At 35.2% G+C, this 13,117-nt stretch overlaps 1 protein-coding gene across 12 annotated transcripts in view; it reads left to right on the top strand.

Annotated features, from left to right (window-relative positions):
• Nucleotides 1-11,902, top strand: part of AKAP6 (A-kinase anchoring protein 6) — a 294,771-nt gene extending 282,869 nt beyond the window's left edge. For 11 of the 12 annotated variants that reach the window (XM_080592636.1, XM_080592641.1, XM_080592637.1 and 8 more), the window contains 2 exons: nucleotides 2,247-5,707; nucleotides 10,933-11,902. In XM_080592636.1, coding sequence (XP_080448762.1) covers nucleotides 2,247-5,666 — 3,420 coding nt within the window. In that variant the 3' untranslated portion in view covers nucleotides 5,667-5,707; nucleotides 10,933-11,902. The remainder of the gene's footprint in view (nucleotides 1-2,246; nucleotides 5,708-10,932) is intronic. The other variant, XM_080592631.1, reaches the window with a different exon arrangement.
• The last annotated feature ends 1,215 nt before the right edge of the window (nucleotides 11,903-13,117 follow it).

Below are 13,117 nucleotides of genomic sequence, written 5' to 3'. Positions count from 1 at the left end.
GGTTGTCTAACAAATATTGTTTTTTTTTGTTTGTTTTGTTTTTTCATAGAGTTTAAAACCTAAGCTACCCCTAGTCAATATCTCAGAGGGAAGGAAAAAAAAAAAGAAAGAAAAGAAAGGACTCTAATGAACTTATTCCGTAAAAGTTTTGGAGTATGTAGATCCACAAAGAGCTTTCAACATTAGACATGACTGATTTTCAGAATCCCAAAAAACCTTCTAACCTGCCAAGGAGGGAACATTTCCTTGGCACACGAATTTCTGCCCACAGTTATTTGTGATATCTTAATGCAGCTGCACTGCACAAGGACCTACCTTACAACAAAGCTTGAAGGAGTATGAGGATACAGATTTATCTTAAATGAAGGTCTCATTTTATCAAATATGTTAATTATCATATCACTCTGCTGAATGGTGCATAGCCTGTTTGGAGCAAATCATTCTTTTCCTTATGCCATTTGAGTGTTTTAGTCTGGACATACAGCATTAGGATACCCTTGTGTCTTCCACAGAAATAGTGCCACCAATATCCGTAATTATATAGACACTGAAGGGTGGATTTGGAGCTATTTATGCCTCTTGCCAGTAAAATGTGTTGAACACTGCACTGTGGGTTAAAACTCTCCTCATCTGTCTGTGACCCAATTAATTTTTAGTTGTTTAATGCAAAATGAAATAGCATAAGTAGGCTTCTTTTCAGAACAGCTTCTCTTAGAAGACTGGGAACCTGGTTCATCTCTCTTATGCCCAGTCTTACAAACTGTCCCACATCCAAAATCAGTGCCCTAACTATTGAACTGTTGGAGATTATCTTATGATTTGTCTTGAAAGAGATGAGTAGGCTTTAGTTCCTTCTTCAAAGGAGCTCACAGCTGAGAATTCCAGTCAGACATACGTGCCTTCCTCAGCTCACTTAACCTTGGCTGAGTCTTTATGAATCTAAGTCTGCAACCAAGTTGCTTACAACTGTTCATTTGACTACAGCCTCACTTTATCTGCTTGTATTTCAGTAACTTAGTAAGTTTGTTGTGATTTAGATTGCTGTTTGGCATGCAGTCAGTTCTGTATTTGGAAAACAAAACTTGCTCCAAGAAAGCTCGAGAGAGATAGTTGTTGAAAGTTTTTTTTTTTTTTAAGTGTTTGTTTTTCTGGATACAGTGATCACTGTTCAGCTGTTAAGAAAGTTTAATTTAAACAATTCCACATTAGTTAGCAGTCCTATTGCAAGACTTACTGTATAAGCAAAGTCTTCCCTAAAATGGAAGGCTCTCAATAAATAGAAAAATTAAGAGAAATTAATTTGATCTCAGAGAACAAGCCCCCAAATCAGCAACCACTTCTGTCCTACTTTGAGGATTTTAAGGTGAGTCAGTGCTGTTGGCCATTTGACATATCACATTTCAGTGAGAAGAGTTGTCAAGGTGCTCTTTCTCTCCCACAGGTGTTTCTAGAAGTAACAATACTTGAGGCTACGTGTTCTGAGCCCATAATAGCCCACTGGAAAGCTACAGAAGTCTTAAAAATCAAACTAAGTTTAGCTCAATTATTTATTAGCCCTTTCCCAGAGAACAGTGTCAGCACAGACAATATTTGAAATTCATGTAGTATTTGATTAGACTGATTGATCTTACAGCTGAAGATATTAACATTCATTAGTGTTACTTACTGGTCATTAGTACTGCCTTTATTATCAAGTAAAGAATAAACAGAAATTCTAATAAAAATTCATCAAGTCTAGTGATATCCAGTGCATTAGATCAGTTGTTTTAAGACTGACTGCACAAAAGTTTGTTATAACATTTTTTAAAACCTTTAGCAAAACATTTATATCTTAGCTCTTTTAAACTTAAGCAGGCTAAGAGGTATTCTCATATATCCAACATAATAAACACCTATCAGCATGTTTTTATTAGAACACTTCTGTGTGATTCTGCAGAATGGTTAATGCTTGTTATAAAATGACTAACCACAATTAATCTCTGTTAAAGTAAAGTCAAATTTCTGTATTATATTTTAGTGGCAAATAAGAAAAAAAAGAAAAATAAGAAATTATGCAGAATTTAATAGGTTTCATTTTAATTGATCATTTAAATGGTACACAATACATGACAAAAGTAAAAGCCTATTAATGATCATTGTTCCAAAAATGCACTTTACTCCCATTAACTTAGTTATATGATTTCAATGTAAACACTTTTAAAGTAGAGCTGTAAATATTTTTAATCTCTGATATTTATTTTTTACAGGAGTCTCTGAACGTTATTGATGCCAGTTTGATGGATCTAAATGGTCCAAGTGAAGATGCACTAGAATGGGATGAAACTGACATAAGTAATAAGCTGATAAGTGTTCATGAAGATTTAAGTGATCCTGATCAGGAGCTGAAAAAGGATGATCTAAGCCAGAAAACTGCTTCAGGAGAATGTGGTGACAATGAAGTGAATGAAGACGAAAGTATCAGTGATCGTGGAAGTCCTCTTTATTGTCCCACCATCACTTCCCCTCCAAATCCTCACATCTATCAGGTCTATAGTCTTCATAATATTGAATTATCAGAAAAAAAACACATGCCTTTCTTGAAAAAAACATCCAAACTCTCCAGTGTAACACAGTCTAACATTTTAAACAAAAGTCTTAGTAAAGACTCTTCATTTTCATCTACCAAATCCTTGCCAGACCTAATAGGGGGGACAACATTGGCAAAAACGTATAACTGTATGTACCAAAGTGGAAACATAAGCAGGCATTCTGAGAGTGAGAGTGGGATAGTGAGTGAATGTGATACAGAAACTACAAATAATTCAGAAATTTTTTTACTAAATGATATTGAAAGCACTCAGAGTAATCCTGAAATTGGGCATGCAGAAACTCAAATGGATGGCATAATTGATGTAATAAAACAAAAAATAAAGCAAGATGAAGAAGACCATGTTAGTCTCTCAGATGATTGCCAGTTGGCACCTTCTGGATGTTGTGGAAGTGAAATTGATGAGGACTTGGACAGCGTTACCGTGTGTAAACCTGTTTGTCTAGAAGAACTGCAAGGAAAACGTGATGTGTTTACATTTTATGATTACTCATATCTTCAAGGCTCCAAATTCAAATTACCAGTGATAATGAAACAATCACAACTTGAAAAGACACACACAGAGGGTGCTTTGTTTCATGGCTTTTGTTTTGATAAAATACCTGGTAAATCTGAACATAAGCCTGGAGAGTCACAACCAGATGGGTTTATTCATGACCATAGTCTGGCAAGTATCCCTGGAGGATCAGATCCCAGTTCTTGCAAGTCTGCAGAAACAGTAAGAAAATTAGCTGTTACAGAGAATACAAGACAGATTTCAACTTTGTCTCGTAGTTCTTCATTAGAATCACTGTCTGTAGTAGGTGATTTGTTCAGCTCAGGTATTTTTAAAAGTGGAGATGGTCTTCAACGAAGCACCTCTTTGGAGAGCTGGCTGACTTCCTACAAAAGCAATGAAGATCTTTTTAGTCATCACGGTTCAGGAGACATAAGTGCAAGTAGTGATTCTGTTGGAGAGCTCAGCAAAAGGACATTAGATCTTTTGAATCGTTTAGAAAATATCCAAAGTCCATTAGATCAAAAGATAAAGCGCAGCATCTCTGATATAACACTCCAAAGTAGCTCTCAAAAAATGTCTTTTACTGGACAGCTGTCTGTAGATATTGCATCCTCAGTCAATGAAGACTCAGCGGCTTCTCTCACTGAACTCAGCAGCAGTGAGGATCTTTCTCTCTGCTCTGAAGACATTGTACTGCATAGAAATAAAATACCAGATTCAAATGCATCATTTAGAAAACATCTTAATAGATCTGTAGCTGATGAGAGCGATGTCAATGTCAGCATGATTGTTAATGTCTCCTGCACTTCTGCTTGTACCGATGATGAAGATGACAGTGATTTGCTTTCAAGTTCCACCCTTACCTTAACTGAGGAAGAGCTAGGTATCAAAGATGAAGATGATGACTCCAGTATAGCAACTGATGAGGATATTTATGAAGAATGCAATTTAATTTCAGGACTTGATTATATAAAAAATGAACTCCAAACTTGGATTAGACCAAAATTTTCTTTGACAAGGGAGAAGAGAAAAAGTAACCTCAGTGATGAAATTCAGCACAGTAAAGAAGTTAGTAATGAGACATCAAAAGCCATGGATACATTGAGCATTGAAACACTTTTGAATGGTTCAGTACAGAAAATATCAGAAAATAATGGCAACAGTAAGAATGTACCACGTGATCATGAAAAAGGGACAAAGGGTCACTTGAGGAAAGATATCTCTCAGGTTGTGAAGGATCAGCTCGTGGATGATATGGAGAATGGCAATGTTGAAAATACTCTTGGCAGTCAAAAGGAAGGGCTTGTGAGAACATCAGCAACTTCCAGAACTCATACATCACTTGATGTTAGAGAAGCTGAAAATGAACGTTGTGTCTGTGAAGCATTTACAGACAGTTCAGATGATTCACGTATGGATGGCAAGGAGACTGCTCTGTTGTCAGATGGATCCAGAAACCCTCCAAAAGAATGTCAAAGTCATCTTCAGTCTGATTGTCATGGTGTTGCTTACTCTCCCGCTAAAAAACCCTGTCTTGAATCTTCCTCAGAAACGAACTGTGTAGACACACAAGCATCCCTACCTGACGGTCAGCAACACAGAATAAGCACTACTGAAAAATATACTGATTGCTGTGCAGCCTTGAAATCTAATGAAGCAGAACACGAGTCCTCAGCCAGTGGTCCTGATTCATGCTGTAACTGTGAATCTGCTGCTTTTGATAAAAGAAACTTGGAAGATGGCTCAGTACATAACTTTGTGATGGAGATAATAGACATGGCATCAACAGCTTTGAAAAGTAAGTCACAACCTGAATGTGAGTCATCTGCTCCAACTTCATTAACACAGATCAAGGAAAAAGTGTTAGAACACTCTCACAGACCCATCCAGCTAAGAAAAGGGGACTTCTATTCTTATCTTTCACTTTCTTCTCATGATAGTGACTGTGGAGAGGTAATCAAATACATAGAGGAAAAGAGCAGCACTCCTGTGCCACTGGACTTCACAGATGAGAGAGAAAATATTGAATGCTTTTTTGAAGCTTGCCCTGAAGAAGAGCGTGTTGAACAGCAGCAATCTGTTTCTAATGGTACTACCGAAGCACGAGTTGAACAGCAGCAACCTATTTCTAACATTATTTCTGAAATACCTCCAGAGTCACCAGGCAAAGTGACTCTAGAGTCAATAGGAAAAGTTAAAACTTCATCAGAAGATAGGCATTTATCTTTTTTATGTGATGATGACATTAATATAAATGTCCCCAATCCTAACAAACAAAATGCATCAAATGATTTGAAAAATGCTGATGATGATTTAATGATTTCAGATTGGAAAACTGAAGGATTGGAAAAGAATTCTCCAGAGCTTAGCAGTAAGAAGAGTACTATAGGAAAATCATGTGGAATCGATGAACCCAAAGGATGTGTCGCTGCTTCTGAAGAGGCTTCAGCCATAGAGTTTCAGTTAAAGCCCAGCCATTCACAGAATAAGGAGGTTTTGCACCAAAACACTAAAACTCTTACTTGTGAGGAAACTCTCCTGACTCTTCATAAGGAAAGACACATTAATATGCACAGATAGAATGTAAACCTCTCCAGGCATATACATTATCCTAAAAACAGGTATGTACTTTACAATATACACGTTGCACTTTTTTTTTTTTCATTTCTTGCTTTTTACTTTTTTTTTTTATTAACAGTTTTATACAGTGAAAAGAGATGAATCACCATCCAGGGTTTGTGTTTTATGGTAGTGCTATATCATTTGTTTTAACTACACTAAAATCCTCTAAAATCCTGAATTACATGCCACTGGTCAACAAACGCAGTGAATAGTAGCTGCTCCTTGTCCTTTGGCTTTGCACTGACTGGAGCTGCTCTCTTCTGGAATCTTCAAATCTGTTATTTTGCAGAACTTGGGAATCCTTCAAAAGTAATATTTCTATATCACCTCCTCTTCCTTTATCAACTGAGCTGTGGAACCAGAAACCAGCTCTACTCATTCATCCCCTTCTCCACATACAGCTGACCTTATGAGGTATTCACATGTGCTTGATGAATCTGAACTTTTGGTTTTACATGGATTTTGAGTGACCAGTGAGTTGGAATTCTAAAATATTTACAGACAATCCATGAAGAATGGCTAAGCAGACTGGAAAATAAGTAGAGAGAGAATGTTATCTCTTGGTGTCAGCTTACCATGACTTATGTTCAGTAAGCCATTATTAGTACTAGGCTAAAAGTTGAGGTTACCAAAATAAGAAATCTTTGCAACATCAGTGAAGAGTATAATGTGAAGGTAATGTAGAACAAAGACCCAAACACCAAAGCAAATGGAAAGTGTTAGCCACACAGCAGTACTGAAAGCTTTGGTTCTCTTTTGTGGTAAACATTTTGAAACAGAAGATGCTTGAACCTAAGTTGAAAATTTGGCTCTGATCTCTTCCAAAGTTTTGGAGTGGTTCAGAACTGGAGTTTCTGACGTCACATGAATGTCTAAAAATAAGCTGTATATTTAACAACAAAAGATCTACAGAGCAACTTCTGGATCAGATCCTATGGAGCTGTTGTTCTGAGTCTCACTAGTTTGGTGAGCCAAAAGCCAACATAGCTGTGCAGTAATACCATTGATCTTTGGAAACACTCATCCAGTAGACCAGACCCAGCATGACAACTCTGAATGCCACTCCAATTCCAAATGCTGCTGCTTATCAGAAGCTGTAGCAAGGGAGTTTCCAATAAGGCATGAGGTTAAGCACTGGAACAGGTCACCCAGGCTAGTTCTAAAATTTCCATCCTTGGAGATTTTCAAAATTAACATGGACGTGTCCTTGAATAATCTGATCTACTTTTGAAGATAGCCTTGCTTTGAGCAGTAGGTTGGACCAGATGACATTCAAATTTCCCTTCCCAACTAAGTTATTCTATGATTCTATGATACTACTAGGAGAAAAGGACATTATTCGTCATTGAAACCACTAGTACACACTTATTGCAACCTGTGTAGCTATAGCAGAGGATCTGAGCCTATTTATACAAAATAGATTGCTTTGCTGCTGTTGGATATTTAACTTCAGCATTTCCTGATTTTGCTGTATTATACTATTATGCTTTGGGATTTTCTTTTGCACACTTTGGTGTTTTACCCACCATTCACATATTCACATATGTATAAATACATCTATCAAAACCTTTAGGTTATGGCAGCAAAAGTCTACACCTTGCCACTATGTCTTTCAGACACAAATCTATTTGAATAGTGCATTACCTTGGAACTGTCATAGCAGCGAGGATATTTCTTGAATGGCTTTGAAATGGGCTTTCCTGACCTGCTGATTGCCAGTTAGGTTAATACCTGGACACATCCAAACAACTGGAGAAGCAAAAGAAATCAACTGGGAATTACAAAACTGATAAATGATACTATATATTCTAGGATTACATTCAAAAGATCATGTGTATACATAGGCTTGTATATGGAAGTTGAGATGATGACTAAAGTATGAGGTTGATAAGTGATGATTATGTAAACATAAACTTTTCCTAAATTACTGTTTTATTAATTTTCTTATATTTTTCCCCACTCATTTAATAATATTAATTTGAAGAAGAATACTTACTGCGTGTGATTTTCTTCTTGTTCATATTCTTTCACTGATGAAGACAATAACATATCTTTTCGCTTCATTGAAAGTACTTTTCCTCTGAGGATCTCAAAATACTGTATAAACTTCCCCTCAATCTTCAGAGCCTCATAGTTACTTACATGGTAGCCAGCTGTGTTTTTCATAAGACTGGGATGAGACAACATGCAGTTAACAAGGCATAAGGACCAAGATTGGACATAGAGGATTTTAATACATGCCCTGCAATGCAATGCAATGGAATGCAGAGCCTGTATACAACAATTTCATAGGATTATATTAAAACTGTAACATTTAACGTAACAAAAATTTAATTTTTGACTCGGTGTTGAAAAATAATTTTAAGGTAACAAAGCCCTTCATACTACATTCCACTTTTTAAATATAAGAAGATACGTTGTTTCTTAACAGATACTTATAGCATTGCTTCCATGGAAATTATGTACTGTATTATTCCCAGCAGTAAAGCTCTAGGATACATATAGTGTGTCTCAGGCACATCAAAAAAGGAATATATGAGCTGCTAGATTTGGTTTCGCTCAAGTCTGAGCTCCCTTCCCCCATTCGCAAGCTTGGTGCTTTAACTTCATCTCTCATGCTATGGGGAATGAATTACAGAAGCAATCTATCCTAATTTGTTAACTTATTCAAATAACAGTTATTATACTTAACTATGCTAAAGATTATCTTTTTGGTGGCAGATTGTTTATTTTTTGATGAGGCTAATTACTGATTTTCTAAAGGTAATTTACATTTATTACTAATACATCTTTTAAAATGTGACAGATAAATGTTGTTCCCATAAGTGTATTATGAAAAAAGTTACTATTTAAAAACACATTATTTAATTTGAAAGATAAATGGCAAACACCATTATTTTTCCTGTAGCACCTGTGCTGTAAGCTCATTTAAATGTGCAATTCCATGTGTAGCTGTAATACTTAGAGAAAAATAATCTATAGTATATGTGTACCTTAAAAGCATACTAAGATTTCAAAGCTGAAAAAAAGCATAGTTTCAAGTGTAGTTTGATTTTATACTATTTTAGTATGTGCTTTGGATGTACGGGAGAGTAAAATAGGAGAATATTTCTGCAAATGTATGTAAGTTGCAATCCTATTATTTATCAGCGTGCTACAAGAAATGACCATTGTGTTAAAATAATAGCAATTCCATAAGAAGGCTCAAAAATATCTGTCAGCACTGACTCATCTCTCATATGAGCCAACACAGAGTTCTTTAACAGAGGTGCTCATAAAACTAGGCTGATTTTGTTTCTTAAGTAGGGGACAGCTCGAAGGAACTATCTTTCGGTATATGAGCTCATGCAATCTTCTGCTGTCACTGTGACCCATGACTCACCAAAGGGATGGGAATTCTTAGTCACATATTCAATATGTGATCATATTCACATATAGTCACATATTCAAGATGTAGAGATCACTACATTGAGGAGGTTTATGTGGTGTGTCTGGAGTCATCTCTAGAAAATATGATATACTTCTGTGTGTTATCTGTTAGTGCTTACAAGTAAGTCACAAAAGCTATTTCCTTCCTTTTGTACAGAATCTGTAATTTAAACTTAGGTATTAACTTAATTTGGAAAAAAATATTTTGTTTGGGCTTAAGAAAAATAAATCTGACAGTGCTGCAACGTTGGCCAGAATGTCCCGCCACTTACAATACCCAGAGAAGCCCAGGAGAGAGGGATGGCTCTATGGCTGATGCTCAGGACTGGTACTCAGAAGGCCTGGCTCTTATTTCCTGCTCAGCAATGGATGTTATGTATGACTTATTCCTTCCCTGCCTCAGTTTTGTTAGCAGCAAAATAATGAGAATAATGATTGATGGGACCTGTGAAACATGATTCATTCACTGAAAAGTGTTTTGAGATCCACAGATAAAGCATGATACAGAAATGCAAAGTACTGTTAGTTAATTATTCATTACAGGAGAGAAATAATATAGAGGTTTACAGAATAACTAGTATGTAATAATTTACTTTTAGAAAATGGAACTACAAGAGTAATATAAATTTTTGCTTATTTTTTTTCTTACAATTTTTATAGGGAGATGGATAGAACAATGTTTCTTTATAGAATTTAAAATGCTCTGACTTTTTAGCTCCTTACTGTCGTAGCTGACTTCTTTAAAAGAATTAAATAAATAGATAATCTTTTATTATCTGTGAATTACATATTTTTTGAAAAACCTGACATAATCCATCAGTGAGACTTTTCTTACTATAGATACATAAAACTCCTGCCAGAGTTGTAGAAACATTTTGATACGATCTTCCCCTTTATTCACATCAGTTCTTCCCTAATTTCTAAACAAACTGTTGGGCTTTTCATTCTTTTCCTGTAAGTATATTTCTTCTGTAACTGGGGGGGGGGGGGGGGGGGGGACACACAACACTAGTTACAGCAAATAAGATCAAAGGAGAAGGTAACTGGATAGATCCAGATACTCCTGCTTAATTTGGAAGGCACATAATGCATGTCTGGAGTGCCTCCTAGGAAATGCCTACAAGATGTACTTTGCACTAATCTTTGAGCTGTATTCTGACAGTTATTTCTTCATAATCCTCATCATAAGCCTGTGCTTTTTGATGAATAGTTTAACCCTAAACTCCAAGCTGGATAATTCTATAGTATGAAAATTTAACTCATTGCTGGTACTAGAAGTGTCTAAATAGCTATTTACAATTTAAAATGACAGTGATGACACTGACAGTTCTATTCATGGACCACTTCTGTGACAATCTTTTCCTTCTCTCTTGAAATCTCATTTTATATGTTTACATAAATATTAAACTAAGTGACGGGTAGATCTTTTTGTTGTTTGCCTTTTAAAAACCCCTATGTTTTCATTGATCGGTGCACCTTTGAGTGCACTGAAGGTAAGTTTGCAGGTAAGGATGAGGACAGGATCCAGGGAAAAGGTCAGATTTGATGACTTCCATTGTTTCTTTAGAAACAAAGTCTTTACAAAAATCAATGAGTTTTCTACATCAAAACAATTTTTACACTACCTTGTACCTCAGGCTGTTAAAAGTAATTGTTTGCCTACTGTATGCTTCTGCGTTAAAGGCTCTGGCATGTGATCATTTAATGAGTATCTATGGTTGTTCTGGAAGAGCTATGTTTTGCAAATAAAACTGCATTTTCTGTAACCTGCTATTACTTTTTTGTTTCCTTTTAGAAACTTGGCTGCAATTCAGGTGCAGGTTCATCCTGTAAACCCTGGGATGACCTCCAATTCCATTGTATCACTGCCTTTCATTACACTGACTCCCAAGATAAATTTTCTTTCCAAATGTGATTTGTCCATGTTGGCTTTGTGATCAGGCTGCATATGCTAGTCCTATTTCAGTGATCATCTGGTATGGTAGCAAAGCCATTTGCTTTCTCGGATTCCTCTCCCAAGCTACCTCTAATGATCTGCCCTTCCTAAATTGGATGCTCCTGTACTGCTTACTTACCACTGGGTTCTGTTCCTTAAAGTTTTGAAGTTCCACAGATTTCATGATTGGTCTGGTTTATCTTTTCAGAATTGTACCTGCCAGTACTCCTCTATTTTATGTATCAAATTTAATATTTATGTGTATAATGCATAAGTTTATTGAAACTATTTTATGTTTAAAGTGACAATTTTGTTGGATTGCAGCAAAAAGAAGTCATTAGCTCTCCTTAATCAATACATCTAAAAATTAAACAATTAAACAAAATACCATTTTATTTATTTCATTTTAAAATTTAATCTATGCAACACTTCAAGAAACAACTGCATGGTGTTGTATATTAGGAACTGTTGACATTCTACGGAATTAAGTACAACATTTTGTTTTTTTTTATGCTTCTTGAGGTGGTAATGAGAAAAAAAGTTTTTAAAAATGTGTGCCTTGCTGTATTTCTTATACCATTTATTAAAAAGCTGCTTTCACAGTAAAATTATGTTGGTTTGAAAGGAGGAAATAGCAAGGTTAAGATGTGTGAATAATTTCTGTATATATGTATACCCAAGTGCAAACATTGATGTATAATGACAGTATAAAATGCTTTCATGTTTGTGATGTCCAGTGATGTGGAAAATATAAGCCTTAAAAACATTAGATTGCATGGTAATTAGAATTGGCATAATAAACATAGTTTATTGGGGAAAAAAAAATAAAGCAGAACTGGTGATCTGTTTTACCCGCGTACCAAGAACAGAATGCTGCATCAAAGTACAGAGGAGTACCTTTTTGTTTGCAAATATTTCCTAGACAGATGCAATTCCATAGCTGGTGAAGGCTTGTGTTACCGGGCTCAGAGGTAAAGATCCTTTTCCTTAAAGATTCTGCAGGTCTCCTAGATCAGATAAAGAGACACAAATATTTAGTAGATTAAGCTAGTACACTGCCAACAGCAGTTAACAGTGGTCAAGCATGCTTTTATATCAGATCTCCCCCCCCCCCGCCTTTTAAAATCACTAACAGCTGGATTTGGGGTTGTAAATTGTTCTCTGACTCTTAAAATTTGATTCATTTTCTTAATGATATTGAATAAGCTTTTTATACATTAATATATATTAATATATAACTAGATATTAATATATTATTAATATATATTAATATATAGTTTATATTACAGTTATATTATTTACAGTTTATTGTTTAAATAACTTAGACTGTACTTTTTAAAGGTTTTTATCTTGCGCTAAAACCATAGTGGGTGACTAAAAAGCAAGCCAGACCTACCTCTGCAAACATTACATTCATCTCCTGAAAACACTGTTGTGAAGGGATGGCAGGAAAGTATTAAGGTATGAAATACTCTCCCATACCATCTTTTATATATATATTTTTTTTCCATTTATACAAATGCTTTTGCAAAAAGCTTCAGTGTTCTACTACCTTTAAAAAATGTGTTCCAGTTTGAGAAGCTTAGCTAGTAGCTTAGAGGAACTATACCAACCAGATGATATATTCATATAAAACTGAAGTAACAAGTGTTTAAAATAAAACCTTGTGTTTTTCAAATTATTAACAGCTTCCTATTACTGCAAGAAACAAGTCATTTATCTCTCAATTTAAATTTCCACTACATAGCTTTGATGTGGGTAGGGCAGCAACTCCTAGCTTAAAGAAGAACATTAATAATAAGAAGCAATTTTTAAGAGAACCTTTCAAATCTGTAATGTTTTCTGCTCTTGCATATCTTGTAACATGTATATATCTGTTAGGTTGAACCTAGAATTATCTAAAATATATAACTGTATAGCTAAAGGTCACTGTAACATATTTTAACTATTTTTAAAATTATATAGAAAGTAATTCAGAATATAACTCCTAAGTTTAGTAAAATATTTATAGTGTCAATTATTTTAATTTATGAGTTATTTGTAA

The sequence above is a fragment of the Anser brachyrhynchus genome, assembly GCF_964034855.1.
Source record: "Anser brachyrhynchus genome assembly, chromosome: 5".
NCBI classification, from domain to species: domain Eukaryota; kingdom Metazoa; phylum Chordata; class Aves; order Anseriformes; family Anatidae; genus Anser; species Anser brachyrhynchus.
The sequence above is the reverse complement of the archived record's forward strand: the minus strand, read 5'-3'. Positions and strand labels throughout refer to the sequence as shown.